This window comes from Pieris rapae, chromosome 10 (assembly GCF_905147795.1).
Source record: "Pieris rapae chromosome 10, ilPieRapa1.1, whole genome shotgun sequence".
NCBI classification, from domain to species: domain Eukaryota; kingdom Metazoa; phylum Arthropoda; class Insecta; order Lepidoptera; family Pieridae; genus Pieris; species Pieris rapae.
In genome coordinates, this window is record NC_059518.1 from 5064596 (window position 1) to 5081859 (window position 17264).

A 17264-nucleotide genomic window follows, 5' to 3' on the forward strand; every position below is an offset into this window, starting at 1 on the left:
TTGTTTTTAGTATGTACTACTTAACCATTTCAAAATAAAAAGCTCATCAGGTTAGCTGTAATTGGTTAGTTCAAAGTTGTAAGTGGTCACACTGCATATACATTGTACATGTGGTTTTGAACGTTGAGGTTTCATTCATCGGCATTCGGCAATTCTCTTCAACATTCAATTAGCTTTTTCTCTTATAAATTCGCAAAATATATTGCTTAGTAGCAAAATAATAACGGATCCACCAAATTTATAAAGTAGAGGTATAATAAACTTTTTTACAGCATGCTTACTTGAAGCATAATTAATGTCAGTATATAAACAATGTTTTCTCTTATTTCGTTTTCACGATTCGTTTTGCTTCCAGTATTCAACCATGACTGAAGAAAAAGAAGTAGCGACTGAAAGTAATGGACAAGAAAACAATCAGAGCGAGGGAAGTGAAGAGATTTCAGATCTTGAAAACTCTATAATTCGTCAAGTGGAATATTACTTTGGTTAGATATTTGTTTCCAAACACGTGTTTGATTTTTTACGTTAAATCTATGATTGTATGTTTTTTTTCAAAGCCGCGTTGATCTTCTTTTAAACCCTAAAAAGGTATAGATTTGTGTCTTGAGAACTTTATTTTAGATAGGTTGCTTTATAAAAAGCTTCGCGTATATGTTACCTCTGGTTGAGATTTTATTCAAGGCATTAAATACTTATCTGCATTTAAAAATGTCGAAAGATATAATTATTTCAATGGAAATTTTAACCCATCCAGCCATAGAATTGTTTTAAATCATAGATTTGTTACAGTATAATAATAACAAATAAATATATTTACTATAGTGATATATCCAATATCTTTAGGTCGTACAGGATTATTTATGGATTTTTAATGCTTGAGCTTCATGCATCAACATTATGTGACATTTTGAAATCTCCTGTATGGTGTTACTAAGTGTCAAATTTCTTAATTTCCTTATAAAGGGTTCAACATTGTAAGAAAGGTCAGTTATGTGGGAAATATTTTGGGACGCTAGAACATAAGAAAATGTTACTTTAACTCTATTAAACAAATATGTTCAATTGCAATTCAGGTGTTATAATCATTATTATATGTACTTCAGGTGATTCAAATTTGCCAAGAGATAAGTTTCTTCGAGATCAAATACTGCTTGATGATGGATGGGTACCCTTAGATATACTGCTTAAGTTCAATCGTCTCGCAAAGCTGTCAAATGATCATGACATTATTGTTAATGCCCTTGGTAAATCAAGATCCGGCCTGTTGGAGGTATGCAGACATATACATTAATACTTTGCATTATACAGCTTACAGCTATGCCCATATGGTCAAACTAAGTTCTTTATATCCGAAAAAAAAACCAGTGATGCTACAATTTTCTAATTATTCTGGACCAGATTTTTGTAGTTATTTGTTTTCTTTACTACACAAGTAGTGATCAGCTTTTTCTAACTTCAACTTGCTATTGTTAAACTAAACTTAATTATAACCAATTTTTATTTACTTTTTTGCATAATTTATGTTGTCTTACTGTATATTCAAGTTAAAAAGCCATAGGGGTAAAAGCTGCATTCAATTCACATTAACAAAAAGATGTTTCTTTTCTAGTGTTTCTGTTGTATTGTTTCGATTAGAAAACTTTGTTATAATAGCTAACAAATAAGTTCTATTGCTTCTTGATTAATATACCTAATAAGGTGCCTTGATTTAAATTTTGAACATTTTAAAACAATTTCTTTTTATGTTTTGATACTTTAACATTAGAAAAATTTTAACACCACTACTGAAATAGACTTCATTCATGCTTTTTACTGAACATTCTATATGTTAAAAAATATTTGTGTTTAGATTTCAGATGACAACAAAAAAGTCCGTAGAAACCCTGAATTGCCAGTGCCAGAGATGAATGAAGAACGACGAAAGGAATTAACTGCTCGCACCGTCTATGCCAAGGGATTCCCAAAAGATAGCGTCTTGGATGATATACTGAAGTTCTTAAAACAATTTGAAGAAGTGGAGAATGTTATTATGAGAAAATATCAAGACAGACAGACTAAAAATAAGATTTTCAAAGGATCTATTTTCATTACCTTCAAGACTAAAGAGCATGTATGTTAATGTGACATTTAGATATCTATATTTGGTTAGAAGTCATAGAAGGTTCCTTTCGTTCTGTTTCCTTACATTTCGAAATAATTTAAATAACCAATTTGGATGCAAGTACGACAAGGTCTAATAATGTGGCCAATTTTAATTTTAGCTCGAAAAGATTTAATTTGAAAGTAAATTCATAACTTACATTAAAATAAATTTTTTTTATATTTCAGGCTACAAAATTAATTGAGAGTAAGGGCTTAAAGTATAATGATACGGAGTTATTAATACTTTGGCAAGATAATTATTTACAGCAGAAACAAGAAGAGTATGCCGCTCATAAGGAAAAGAAACAGAAAAAAACACAAAAAGGAGAGGTGTGTATTATTTTAATATACAATTAATGCTGGTAAAAATATCAAAATTATTACACAATTACTAGATAACACAATGTACACTTATGAACGTCATAAAAGATATCTAATGCTGGCCATAGATGGACCGCATGTTACAGTTGAGACGTTGAAGTCGTACACGACTGCAACATGACCGCATAATGCAATCGTCTACGACTGCTCGGAGTAGTTCGACCGCAACATAAAACTGATGCAAGTTTATTTACAAGATGGAATTCGATGTAGAAACTTCTCCTTGTACTATTATTACGCAAGCGTAGGTGTAAAAGAGATCATACTATGTGAGTGTGTCCAATACCACAATCAAGAGAACAGCATGGAATATTTCATACTTTGTATCCACAGTTGAGAGAAGATACTAAAGTTTTTCAATTACGTTAGAATTTGCGTGGTTTCACTTAATGAATTAGTCTAGGCTGCCAAGAAGGGATTGGTACTCAGTGGGGGGGGGAGCCATGGCCAATGTTAGGAACACCAGAATATAGAATTAATAAAAAATGAAGCAATCTCCTTATTTTATAAGGTTATGAAACTGTGGAGTTACTTTGAAAATGTGTTCAAACTGAATTGAAATTATATTGTCGTTAAAATTTTAATTTTTTCCTAAAACTAAGTAGCTGCAATTCATTTGTTATAGCCGCTTCTGCACTTACATTTCAGTTTTATATGTATATGTCGTGTGTTCAATTCATCATTTTAATTATAGTATAGTTTAAAATCACTTTTATAGACTGATATAGATCAGCTGTGAGGACTAAATAGAACACAGACATATTTTACAAATTTTCAATTTGCCTAAAGTTCTAGTCTAGGTGTTGTATGTCAGACCAATATGTAAATGTATAAAAAAATAATATAAATAATAATAATTAATTAATTTATTATTTAAATGTTTATTTTTATTTTAGGAGAAGGGTGAAAAGGATGATTTCAAACTACCCACTGGCACAGTATTGTTCTTTAATGAAGGCAGTGACAACCTCACTCGAGAGAAAATAAAGGATGCTCTGACGTCACTAGGTAATTTTATTTTTGTGGAATAATTCATAATTTTTTAACCTATTAAACTTATATACCTAGTTGAAAACTGTTGGTATACAGTGTATAGTGTATTGCAATTTCCGATAATTAGAGTCCATTTGCAAGACTTTATCGACATTGCTTCCCGAAATATATTAAAATTGCAAAAACATATTTATATTGTAATATTGTGAGTATGGCCTTGGCCTTAAGAAATATTTGATTAATTTAAGTAACATAACTCTTTGTTTAATGATAATGATTGTGAATTTTCAGGTGGTGAAGTGGCATATATTGATTTTAACCAAGGTGACACACAAGGTTGGGTGCGATTCAGCAAAGAAAATGCTGCAAAGGAACTCTCCGAAAAATTCACAGATGGAAAAGTCAAAATAGATGAGAAAGAAATCCCATTCAAGTTGCTTGAAGGTGATGAAGAAACGGCATATTTAGAAAAAACTGTTGAAGAAATGGCCAAACGCCGTAAAAACATGAAAAACTTCAAGAATAGAGGAAGCAACAGGGGAAAGAATTTCAGAGGGAAGGGCAGGAAACGGAGGCAAGATGACAATGGTGGCGGCCCTCCATCTAAAGTTAAAGCCGATAGTTAAATATTTAAACACCTTTGAAAGGTTATTTTAGTGGTGCTTACCTATAAGGATACTGTTTGTGTACATTTTAAATTTGAAATTTAAAATAACACTATTCGACATTAAAGTTTAACTTATGTTAAATCTTTAATAGACTAGGTTAGTTTGTATAACCATTGAAATGGCTCGTACAGAAATTCGTACTTGCGTTGCTAGCGATTTCTGAAGTATTTAGTACATAGATTAGCATTGCTAGCAAGTCCTATTAGTATTTAAAAAATAGTAATAGAACTTATTATCAAATTAAAACAAAATTCTCTTAATTCTAGTTTTCAGTCGAGGTCAGGTTGAAAAATAGTTTTTTTAACTATTATTATATCTTGCTGACAGAATATAACATTTTTTATCTATGTAAAATACTTTTATTTTCTGTAATAATAAAGTTTTGTAAAAATGATTAGTTATTTTTTTATTACTGTGGTTTAGAAGTTAAATTACAAAGAATTTTTTTTACTTGCCCTTACAATAAATCTGGGAGTCTACCATGAGGCATGATCACTTAATGGGAGCAGATAACTTACAACTGAGATGCATCACTCATAAATATGACGTCACGCGTCGAATAATTCAGCCAATTTATGTTTCCATATGGCCTTAGTAGTTATCAGATTTCGTTCATTTAATTTGTATGTATCCGTACCATTACTTCGCCAGGCATTGCTACTAAAAAAACAACCATTTTTAGATCTAGATTCTAAAGCCGATAGATATAAAGTGTGCAGATTTGTCGGCTGAGCAATGAACTCGTAGTAATTCTTGTGAAAAAATGTAATTATTTACACATTCACATTGGAAACCTCAAAAATAACAGTACTTCTCCACTATTTAATGGATGTTATTATACACATAGACCTTCCTTTTAAATCACTCTTATCTATTAAAAAACCGCATCAAAATCCGTTGCGTAGTTTCTAAGATTTAAGCATACAAAGGGACATAGGGACAGAAAAAGCGACTTTGTTTTATACTATGCAGTGATGTAGGTATATGTAAGTGTAAAATCACGCACGTAATCAATTTTTTATAAAATCCTTTGTTGATAAAGTTTATCTTATTAATTAAAAAAATGATATCGGCTGTACTATAAAATGGCTAATCGAATAATAATACGCATAATACGATTTCATTTGGTAAGTTATAATATAATAAACATAATCAGTATAAATAAGAAATCTTTTTTGAACTCGTTTCAGTTATATGTATTAGGTATATTTAGGGAATTATTACATTTCCAAACATCTCAGTTCTTTGGCTTGAATGTATTGTATATGAAATAGTACTAAATAATGTATTTAATACTTGCATCCTTTGATCATAATTCATAACCAAGGCGCCAAAAGATAATTATAGCCAATATTTTATAAGTTATGTTTCTGGTTAAATTCATTATGTTAGTTTTTTTTTGCGTTACGCTTATTGTTAGATTTTGGCTTTCTATGCGCGCAATTACTCGTATGCTGGTGAAAAACAAACAATACTTGACTTGAGCACATTTGAGTTACAATTGGCACTATTATCTTTTGATTTTTATTTATTTGAAATTTATACTTTATTACTATAAACTTAATCTAATTACGCTTCTTTGATTCAAATAAAATTTCAAACTGTCCATTTTCGTCGCAGTGTAAGACAATTGAACAGAAAGACAACATACAATGGACAAAGTAAAATAAGTATTAAATAGATTTGTCCTCAGTAGCAACAAAATTTCTTGTTTATCTTTTCATAAACGGACATACTCTTCACTTCAATGCTTTTTGTTTTTGATATAATTTCGAGATCAAAATCAACAATTTATCACTTGTTCTCGAAGGTGTTTTGATTACAAAATCAATTGAATCTACTAATCAGTCATTGTATTATTAATAAATACATATATAATTGTATAATATTTATAATTTTGTTTCGTAGTCGTGACATAAATCATGAAATTCGTCGTTTTTGCGTGCGCACTGCTTGTGGCCGGCGCCACAGCTCTTCCACAAAAGACAAATGAAATTGGTGAGTTCTTTTCTTGGGTGCTTGAAATATTATTGACCTCAAACTAAAGCTTAGCTGATGAAATCCTCAATGTCATTAAATATGTTTTTCTTCTCATAATATTAATTCAAAACACAGGTAAATAGAAGTTCGCTATTGACCTTTTATTCCGACGAAATTTATCGTAAAAAATAATATAAATACCTTCGTTTTATTTATTTATTTATTTGGAAACAAAACAGATACATCTGTACAATAAAAATAAAGTTAAAAATAAATAAATAAAATAAACACATTGGATGATACCAAATTTATATAATATATTTTTTTAATATTTTGAATGTATTGTATTACCGTACGTATTGTATAAGTAATTAAACAATTCGCAAACTTTTTTTACAGGAGAAGGCGACATTTACAAAGTTTATAATGATGTTAATTAAAAATTTAGATTTATTTTTTGTTATCTATATATTTTATCTAATTATATTTAATAATAAGAGGGAAAATTAAGATTATTATCTCGTGTTGGTAACTACTTTAAATTTCAAATGTGAAATAAAATAATATAATGTTCACTCCCTTCCAAGTGCGATGTACCTACACTTTGATTTTTTAAGTGACTTTTTCAGAACCCAAAGAGCCACGTTTGATCACTAACACAATAAGAAATATTATCAGACAAGTACAAAATGCAATTAAAGCAAATGGATTGGACCCGCTTATCATCGATTCCTATGAGTTTGAATACAGCGTTCCTTTGTAAGTATCTTCGATCTTAGGGTAACATTCAAAGTTAAGAAATAGTGCTGTCTGACACACCATAATGTCATAAACGTAATAGATTTAGGAGAGTCATATCAGAACTTAGCGCTCAGATTCGTCTCTAACTGGTCTGGCCATAAATACTTTTCTTTATTTTCAACTTTTTAATAAGGTATTTTGAATTTGGAACACGCATATTATTTTAAAACTTTTTCGATTTAGCCATTTCACATATTTTTTTGTGTTCCTTATCAAATTACAATATGGAATAGAGTGTGAAAGAAATAGGATTACCGTATTCGCCTTGTATAAACTAGGTATGGAGCCGTCTTTCATATTACAGACACTACATAAGCTTAGTATTAGCCGTATGTTCGTATATTGTACTACCAACAAATAAAAGAACACAGAAAAGGTCGGGCGGCCGCGTGCTGTTAGAACTACAAAGGCTGTTAAAGCTAGAATTCGTGGAAGCCCCATTAGGAAAAAAAAATGTTATCACAAGAAATTAAGATTCTCGCTAGGACTCTATCGCGTATTATAAAACAAGATCTGAAACTTGGTGCTTATCGTCGAAATAGACGACATACCCTACATCAATCTTAACAGTTAAAGAGATTGGATCTATCAAAACGCCTCTTGTTGCGATACGCAGGTGAAAAGCACCTAAATATCCTATTTACCGATGAAAAAAATTATTTCCACGATTGATGAACACTACAAAAGTAAAATAGGATAGTGTATGCTCACTTCTAAAGAAGTTGCTCAAGTCAGTGATGGTTTGGTGGGGCGTGTCTTATCAAGGAATCGTTTTACATTTTGTAAAAATCGAGTGAAAACTTTAGCCAAAGTGTATCAAGATACAGTTTTTAATCTTTTGTAAACCTCTCAGCAATACACTTTTTAAAAATATACTGTGGATATTCCAGCAAGATTCTGCACCTTATTACAAGGCACGAACCCAAGCCTTGAAACCAACGTTCCGGACTTTACATGAGCTATATAGTGGTCCTATTCCACCCTTTAGACATCAAATTATGGTCAATTTTAGAGGATATTGTCTACTCTAAACGACACAGTGCCATTAGTCTCATAAGAGAAGCAAACACTGGCCAAATTTCCTTTTAAAACAGTGCGTAAATCCATAGATTCGTGGCCAAACAGATTTAAAGCCTGTACAAAAGCTAATGGTGGCTATTTTCATTTGTAACAGAACGTATGGCTAGACTATGTATTAACCCTTAACCATTTTAAACTCATTAAACGTGCCCCAATAATTGTGCAATATTTGAAATATTAAATATTAAATTGGGATATTTTATTGCACACGACCACTATATAAGAAATAGTAGTTTTTTTATATTAAAAATTAACTTTGAATAATTTTTTGAACCACAATTATAGTTATTTTTATATTTTCCGAAAATAAATAAATTATACAACTTAATTTAAAAAATATGAAGAACTACCCATGTCTTAATTACTATACAGTTTTATAATGAACCCACGCGATAAGGCATGACATTATCTTAGTACATAAGTTAATATTTTTTGTATTTTACAGCCTCGTAGATGTGAGGTTATTCCTGAACAACTTAAGTTTTATTGGAGCCAGTGATATAGTGATTAGACAACTGGATTACTCAGTGGTTTCCAACAGGTTACGCTTTAATATTGAGCTTCCACATCTTGTTTTGGTTGTAGGTAAGTTTGAAAATGCGTATTTATATCCGCCGCGAACAAATTCTTTTATTTGTGGTTAAAATTTAAGCCCTGAATGGCCATTGTCTAACTTTTTGGTTTCTAGAATAACTGGCTGATAGCTAAAAACATCTTTATATCTTATTTAATATTATTATATATTAACTCAGACTAAGTATAAAAAAGATAAGCGACTCTTTAGAGACGCTCGTTCTTATCTACTTCAAAGGGTAGCTAAACTGTAAACATTTAATGGTTCTTGCTTTGAAAGAACTAGTGCTGCTTTATGAAAGCAAACCAATTTTATTAAATATACATACATTCTCCTAACTGGGTATTAAAATCTGTAATATACTTAAATAATTCGGAGTATTTGCAAAATTCCGAAGAAAATATAAACTGCGTATTTTTTAGTGAACTCGGGATTGAAAGCAAATGTTTTCGGAGAGAGATACAGCGGAGATTTTAGAGGCAGGTGAGTTTGAGACAATATTTAGTAAAATTATAACAATGTTATTCTATAACAAACACTACACCTCTTCAACGCTCACCTCAATCTTTACTATAACTAGTAATATAATATAGATAGATAACATCTTTTATACAGCCATGCTTGAGACCGTAAGACTGCCAGGAGTCGCGTACCTACTGAAGTAATCGTAAGCGTAAAATTAAGCGCACATGATACAACCTATATACCTAGTGTTAATCTGGTTCATATTTAATTTCTTTTGTTTTGAATGGTCGAAAGCCTTGGTCAACAAATAAAGCAAAGGTTTTTAACTATTTGGTATATCATCATGCATGATCTTCCTGAATTATATGGACTTTGACTTTTTAAATTAGTATAAGATGTCTGAAGGCTACAATCGATATCTGTATCAAGTATTTGATAACGATTTGATTTAAAAATATTAATACATGTTACATACATTCAAGGCTGTAGAGACCTCTTTTATAATTTAATGTTTAGTTTACATTGAATCCATTGAATACAACTATTATTCGTATTAACGAGTGTTCCTGAACTAAAGAGGCTAATCATAGTTAATATTTGTGGTAAAAAATACGCGTGTGTACATATACGCGTTAGAAGTTATACTTCTTTGGCCGAACGAGATAAAAATATTTTCAAAAGTTTTTTCTTTCGCCTTATTATACGTTTGTAGAAAAAACGACGCTAACAATAGAAAATACTTAAATGTTGGTTAACTTCAGGGTGTTGGTTTTTCGTGACGGTGTGCGCACGCATCGTAAGAATTTACTGTCATCATTTTTCCCTAACGCGCAAAAAGAAGTATAATTTCAATATTTTTTATAATTAAAACTACTAATTTTCACAATAGAATGAACAAGTATCCAGGTTTTGTTTAATGTCTTTTTCAGTTTGGCAATAGATGGCGTTGCCCTGTCTGGTGAAGTCCGCGTCAATATTGGAATAATTTCTGGTATTTCGATTCGCAGTCTGAATGTGAAATTCCGCCTTGACAGAATCACAGTAAGATCTGATATTATTTATTTAGACTTTTATTCTTATACAAGTATTAAATAAAATACTAGGACAAGATGAAAATTCCATAGGAGTCCCTTGAACTTACTGAAACTAATTTCATTATACAAAACTAATTTAGGGAAATAAACTGGGTTCAATTCCTACTTCCCAAGCCAGAATGTGTATGTCCTAGTATATAAATGTTTCAAGTAATTACTATTTCTATGACAGAAAAATCAATTTGAGTTTTACTTAAGAAAATACCTTACTTTTAGAAGAGGATCGGAAGAGGTCGGAAGAGCAACAAAAACCTTCTTCCGCAATATATTTTACTAATACATACTTAGATTTGTATTTTATCTTTCAGTCAAACGTTCACTTGACAGTTATGGAAGAGGACTTATCAGCCAATGTCAACAAACTCTTCAACGAAGACATTCCTTACCTCCTAAAAACTTTTGAGGTACCATATAATATATGTATTATAGCTGTAACATATTTTGCTTTATTAACTTGACCGATATGTGTCTATATGTCGTCTATTCTATATAAATCCAGTGGCGCTACAACTCTGTATGGCTTTAGATTTTCGATTATTGATTTTTAGGTGATAAGCCATACTCTGAATGATTCAGAGAACATGATTGACTGATTTTTAGGGCTCTTTTTTATAGAACAGGGGCAAACGGGCAGGAGGCTCACCTGATGGTAAGTAATACCGCCGCCCATGGACACTCTCGAGGGCTCGCGAGTGCGTTGCCAGCCTTTTAAGATTTTGTACGCTTTTTTCTTGAAGGACCCTAAATCGAATTGGTTCGGAAATACCTCTTACTTAGGTCAGGCTTAGGTATTACTCTATTAGAGTAATACCTAAGCCTGAATATGAATTCAAATAAGTGAAAATTCCGTGAGTAATACTCTCATGTGGTAAAATACACTACGTTTTTGATATATGTACTTGCATACTCGCGATGTTTACCCGTAGAAGCAAGAATTCGTAAGTATCTAGTTAGTTCGTAAAAATCAATTAGTGTACCGCTGAGAAGACGTGTTAGGCCACTGCTTTTCAAAACTTTGTAAAAGTTAAATATTTTAAAACTAAGTTCTCCGCAATAAAATCAAAGCATAAAACTATACAAGCTTTAACTATACATTTTATACTTTTATTACAGGATTCAATCAACCAGTTCATCACAGACACAATTCGGGCAATTGTTGATGAAGTTTTAAAACCCAGGTACTTGTCTGGGTTATTTAACGAAATTGAAAGCTATTAATATATTTAATTATGTTTGCTATCAATATAATGGGATATTTAGTGACATAATTTTTATAATAAAAAGGACCATCTTGTAAGAAATCATAGGTTAGACATCTATGATACATGAATAAAATTGTTTATCTAACAAATCGTTTTTATTTTACTATTTATAAGGTGCATTTATTTCACTTTGAATTAAGATCTGATCTAAATGTTTAAACTTGCAAACATAGATCTATATATACTACAGATCATTCCTAAGGATTTAAAAAGGAAGTCATTTAAATCGAGGCCTTTAGAATTAAAATAATTTTAGCCTTTACAACGGCAGCGCTGCGAACTCGAGGCCCATATATATTATTTTTAAAAGTGTAGTTGTGAAAGATAAACCTATTATCACGGGTACATAAAACACAATTTCGTTAAATTTATTTCATCGTAGTGCTATAAACTACACATATTAAATAAATAATCAACTAAGTAAGTATGATAAACGAACAAATAAAACAAAAATATTAAGATTGATTTTTGACTTAAGAGCGTTTATTATGTAAATATCAAAACGAAAACATTCTGAAGTCTACATAGAGTTAATGTGATCTGGGACGTGCATCCGAAAATAACACATAATCAGTCATTAATTAAATTGATATGATACTGGTGCTTTCTAAAATACATAACCAACACTTGACTTAGGGAGTACTCTGACAATTAAAGAAAGCAACACTTTCATACAAGATGAGCATAGGGGTTGGAAATAAACTATCCAATTCGAAAACCCTGCACCGTAAGAATTTCTTGACTTGAATGCTGCTGAGATTAGGAAAAGACAGTTACAAAACGAAAGACAAAAAATAAATGTCCAGTTTAATTATAGAAACGTTCAAAAAATGATAAACATGTTTACACTACAATATTTATTATAAATGTTATATTGCTGAATAATAAGTATAAAATCGTAAAATAATTACAATTCAAATTATATATTTAGGAGAATAAAATGTTAGTTATATTTCTATAAAGTACAGTCTTGCCGAAGGGAAGAACGAACTATCATCATTCAAATACAATACTAAACTAAAATTTTCTAAACAATACAAACTTATGGTATATTATGTTGAAGACTTAAAAGATCTCGCTCGCAAGTTTCGTGCAAGTAGAATACCTACATTTATTGTTTTGCCCATTATCTTTATAAAGATAAATAGGGTTTTAAAAATTTCTCACTTCATTGAACAAAGCTAATACTTATAACATATCAGTACCAAGATAATGAATGCTTATCACGTAAAATAAATAGATTTATAACAATCAATTAATTACATTTATTAATTATCTTTCGATAAAATAGATCCCTGATACCATTGGATGTGATTCTTTTACATCAATTAACATTTATCACTGTATTTGAGAAATTCATTTAGTGATAACATTAAATAATTTGTTGGTGAGTTACTTTTATTTTCCTTAAATAGTTTAAAAGAAAATAAGAGTATCGCAACTGTACTACTTAAAGATATTATTAAATCTGTTGGCAACTCAATGCTTAAAAGATTTCTTGGTACTCTCGCACTCTTGATAAAACTATTTAGTATTAATAATGAATAATATTATGCAAAATTGATTTTCAGCAAGGATGCGTGCTATAACTATTAGTTTGCTGGTATTTGCTAGCTTCGTGAATGCCTCAGATTTAAAAATAGATAAAATTAGATTTGAGGAGGCTCTGAAAGAGAATCGTAAGTATAATTTAATAACTAATATGTACTTTTCAAAGTTATGTTATTTCTATATATATGTTATCTTCAAATTCTGAAATCCCACAGGTGTTGGAGAAAGAAATAGGATTCTCGAAGGAATTTTAAGCGATCTAATTGATCAATTACGTGATATAATGGTGAATGGAACTGAAAATATTCCGGTTTTGGATCCTTTGAGGATAGGTGAAATAGAAGTTGGTGAAAGTATATTCGAAACACCGAAGTACGTGTGTATTTTAAATATCTCTTTTTTGTATGTTTTCATAAGTTATGTTCGTTACCAGTGGTTTATATGAATTTTCCTAAATGCACTTTATTATGATGGTATTTTAATTAAAGTTCAGCACTCTGAGGATGTGTGATATGAATGTTTTAATCTTTAATTACAGATCATTCATCAAGATTGGTGAGACACGCGTTGATAATTTGAGTACATTTGTGTTTGATACTTTAAATATTGCTGTAGAGGGCATTATCTTACAACGATACATTTTAAGCTTTGACACTCATATACCGGAAATTAATGTTAATACAAGTAAGTATATATAACAACACCGCTTCAGAGAAGTTATTTACTATGTAGTTCTGGGAATAACTATTCTATGATACAAATATTCTCTTTGATGCTGTCTCATGTTTCAGACGGCTATGACATGAACTTTGTAGTAATGGGCGGTCAAGTATTTGGAAGCGGAGCTATGAGGTAGGTTCGATTTTAATAAACCTGTACATGTACGACGTGTCATTTCAGTATTGTATATTTTTATTTATTTTAGTCTTCTTTCCGTTTTCATACATTCGCGAAATTCTAACGTTACAAAACGTGAAATTTAAATAAATGATCTTCAAAACTACTTGCCTACAATGGCTATTCTCACTCTCTCATTCTGTAACACTCAAGAGCGATCCCGTTGTTAATAATAAGTTTTTATATGGCGTGATTCCAAGGTCGCGCCATTACCGCTACTGATATGAGAGAACTTGATGGAACTTGTATACAAAACCGTTAAGATTGATATTGCTGTTGTTATTGATGGAAGGTGCTGTCCACCTATAATTGTCTAAGATGACACTACGACACTACGTTTGAATTTGGATTATGTTTTCTTTGATGTGTGTTGTCATTTATAGAATCATTTTATATTTTCTCTTATACAAGAAAACACAATGTTACAAGTATTACTAACGTTTTATTTAATTGCTATAGCCACCAGTCCATCCTATAAGTTATTAGAAATTAGAGAGTAGGTACGGACCGATAGTTTCACATGCTCTTGGGCATTCTGGCAGTATTGAATGGCCCGGCACGATTTTTTTACACTATATATAACTTTTAATTTTTCTACTGTAAACGCAAGATTATAAACATACAGATAAAACAGCGCCACTGAATTTTCCTTTTAATGATTTGATAGATTTATTTTAAATCAGATCTACCAGCATAAAATGTATTTAAAAAAAAAATTAATGAATTCTTCAAGTTCTGAAAACCTCAGCTTCGCCAAAGGTTTAAATTTAAATTCATTGACAGTGAATTACGAGACTAATTCCTGTGTTAATTTTTCTCGTTGTTCATGTCAAAACGACTGATTAGTTTTAACATGATTAAGGTTTCAGTGTAAACATTGTTAAACCGCGCATCAAGGGAAGATTGAGTACCTCTCTGAGGATCAATAATGGAATGTTCCTTACAATTAATGATTGTGAAATTCAAGTCAGTCTCGGAGATTTTCAGGTAAATATTTCATTATATGAAGACAATTAAATTGTAAGGAATTACTCGCACAAATATATACATTGTGTAAAAAATATTCGTTGAGCTATTGTGGTGAGTGGCAGACTATATTATGTAGTTCTAGTTCACAAGTTCTTAAATATATACATTAATCCAAGATATTAAAACAAGGTTTTTGGTATAAAACAAATTCAACTTAATTTACAGTTCAATAAACTTGTTAATAGTTCTAACGATATATATATATTTAAATAATATTTTACTGTACTCCCCTGCCATCGTGTCCAGGGACTTTATATATCTCACAATTTTTTTTTCTAACGATATATTTGAATCATATTTGTTTTGCAGCCCACCATCACTGGTATGTGGAATAGCGAAGTGGCCAGCTCGTTTGTATCACGGTTTCTTGGAAACCTTGTGCCTGAGCTCATGACGTTTTTTAAGGTATCTATTGAATTTATTATTTAATTGTCAATGAGTCGATTTACACTTATTTAGGAATTTTATTAAACTTTCCTGCTCTTTGGCGAGGCACTTTCATTTAAGTGTAAAACATGACTTGTTTAATAAACAGAAACAACTAAACCCTGGTGAGTCAATCGTCGAGTGTTATTATTTCCTTTAGTGTCAGACACTAACTTGACCTGAAGAAACTCATTATTTTCGGTACAAGTTGAAGAATTTGTAATTCGTTATGAAATACCTGGCCAAATATAATAAAAGATCCTTATTAATTATTAACTTGAGGGTAGGTAATATTTCTATGCAAATTTGGTCAATGAAACACATGTTTGTTTCAGTATGAAATCAACCAAATCCTCAGTGATGCAGTGAAGACTATAGGAAATGAAATACTGAAGGATATTAATGTAATCGATCTCATAAGACCATAACACATCGAATATTTGAGTATTCGATTACGAAATTAAATATACAATCGTCACTTGACTTAGGGAGAGGAAGAATATCTATGATTTTTATTTTTATATAATGGTTTCAAAACCAGTCTTTTAAGACTTCCATAAACAAGGAATCTTTTAATTGTAATAAATAATAAAGTTTTATAAATAAATACATTTTACTTTATACCTAAATCCTATACTTTTAAAAATATTCATTTATACGATATGCGAACGCGCCATCTATGATTTGACAATGTTATCTCGATACAATGTTAAACCTTTTGTATGACTCCAAACTAGAAACAAAGCTAAAAAAGATTTCTAAATATTATTAACAATATATGAAATAGGACACAATTTCTATTTGACTTGATAGTAGAATTAAATAAATCCATCGTTTCAAAGAAATATAAGCGTATTTTAAGAGATAATCTCTTGTTTCAAAGGTAGATGTCGCGAGGTATATAAAGAAAACTGGAGAAAATAGTTAAAAATTCGAAATCGCCAATATTGTTACAACACTAAAACCCCAATGTATTATTTGTAAGAATATTTACATCATATATATTTATACAAATTATATTGTAAATGTATATGTGTTATTAATGATCGTTGCTCTTAAAATATTCTAACGTCTTGATCATTTTGTATTATTAAAATGTCAAATAGATAAGAGACTATAAAAAGAAATTGCGTTTCTTATTTCGTGTATAAGAGCAACAGGTTAGCATTTCGGTGTATAAATAATAGATGTCTATTGGGAACCGTTCTTAGGCAACCTTAGAGGATCAAAGAACTTTTAGAATAAATCAACATTATAATAAATTAAAAAAGGTTCTTCTATCATTTCGATACAAAGATAAAAAAGTATTGATGTTATTACTCTATAAGTAAAAAAACGTTAGGTATATATTTTTTTTAATGCTTTAAATTAGTGTTTACGCTGTTGTCAAGCAATGTCATTGGTCAAAGTATTCAGTTTCAGATTCAGCAAAGAATTTTTGATTATTAAAATGTGTAAAGCGGTCCAACAAACATGGCAATCCTTTGACAATGAGATTGTTAAAATTGTTGGAATAGCAACGTTCATATTTTGACGAACTTTCTAGATAATATTTTATTACAATGTAGTTTAAACTATCATTATGGTATTAAAAAAACTAAATAGTGAAAAATTACGCTGTTTTACTCGTACCAAATTCCCTGACAATTTGTAGGTCTCCCAAATCCTCTATTCCTGGAAATCAAATTGACGCAGTATACGCAGTTCAGAATAACTTCTGCCTTAGGAAGAAGCTGTTACATAAGTAATTATTTGTTTATAGGTGAGTAAACAAACAGGTGTCACCTGCCAAGCCACGTTTTACTGAAAAAAAACTTTAAATTGGCTTCCTAAAACTTTAGTTAATTAAGATGATTCTTGACAAAAATATATTTTAAAACGACACAACATGTTTTTTTTTATTTTCCTGTAACTCATAGCT

At 30.5% G+C, this 17264-nt stretch overlaps 3 protein-coding genes across 4 annotated transcripts; all 3 read left to right on the forward strand.

The window, feature by feature from the left end:
* Nucleotides 1–75: 75 nt before the first annotated feature.
* LOC110991288 (la protein homolog) lies at nucleotides 76–4578 on the forward strand. The gene is made up of 7 exons (XM_022256602.2): nucleotides 76–251; nucleotides 356–485; nucleotides 1104–1270; nucleotides 1850–2110; nucleotides 2329–2472; nucleotides 3420–3531; nucleotides 3808–4578. Exons 2-7 carry the CDS (start codon nucleotides 365–367, stop codon nucleotides 4140–4142), a joined length of 1140 nt encoding a protein of 379 aa, XP_022112294.2. The 5' UTR covers nucleotides 76–251; nucleotides 356–364; the 3' UTR covers nucleotides 4143–4578.
* Nucleotides 4579–6042: 1464 nt separating this feature from the next.
* Nucleotides 6043–11529, forward strand: LOC110991291. Its single transcript, XM_022256607.2, has 7 exons — nucleotides 6043–6182; nucleotides 6794–6923; nucleotides 8491–8630; nucleotides 9042–9102; nucleotides 10014–10125; nucleotides 10487–10582; nucleotides 11292–11529. Exons 1-7 carry the CDS (start codon nucleotides 6107–6109, stop codon nucleotides 11394–11396), a joined length of 720 nt encoding a protein of 239 aa, XP_022112299.2. The 5' UTR covers nucleotides 6043–6106; the 3' UTR covers nucleotides 11397–11529.
* Nucleotides 11530–12684: 1155 nt separating this feature from the next.
* On the forward strand, nucleotides 12685–16958 carry LOC110991266. Of its 2 annotated transcripts, none has more exons than XM_022256576.2 (8): nucleotides 12685–12827; nucleotides 13012–13119; nucleotides 13207–13363; nucleotides 13530–13675; nucleotides 13783–13843; nucleotides 14758–14875; nucleotides 15227–15322; nucleotides 15679–16958. In XM_022256576.2, the coding sequence occupies exons 2-8, from the start codon at nucleotides 13017–13019 to the stop codon at nucleotides 15769–15771; spliced, it is 774 nt and encodes a 257-aa protein (XP_022112268.2). In that variant the 5' UTR covers nucleotides 12685–12827; nucleotides 13012–13016; the 3' UTR covers nucleotides 15772–16958. The 2 variants fall into 2 exon arrangements, with proteins under 2 accessions (XP_022112268.2, XP_022112267.2); XM_022256575.2 differs by lacking the exon at nucleotides 12685–12827 and adding an exon at nucleotides 12848–12941.
* Nucleotides 16959–17264: the final 306 nt, after the last annotated feature.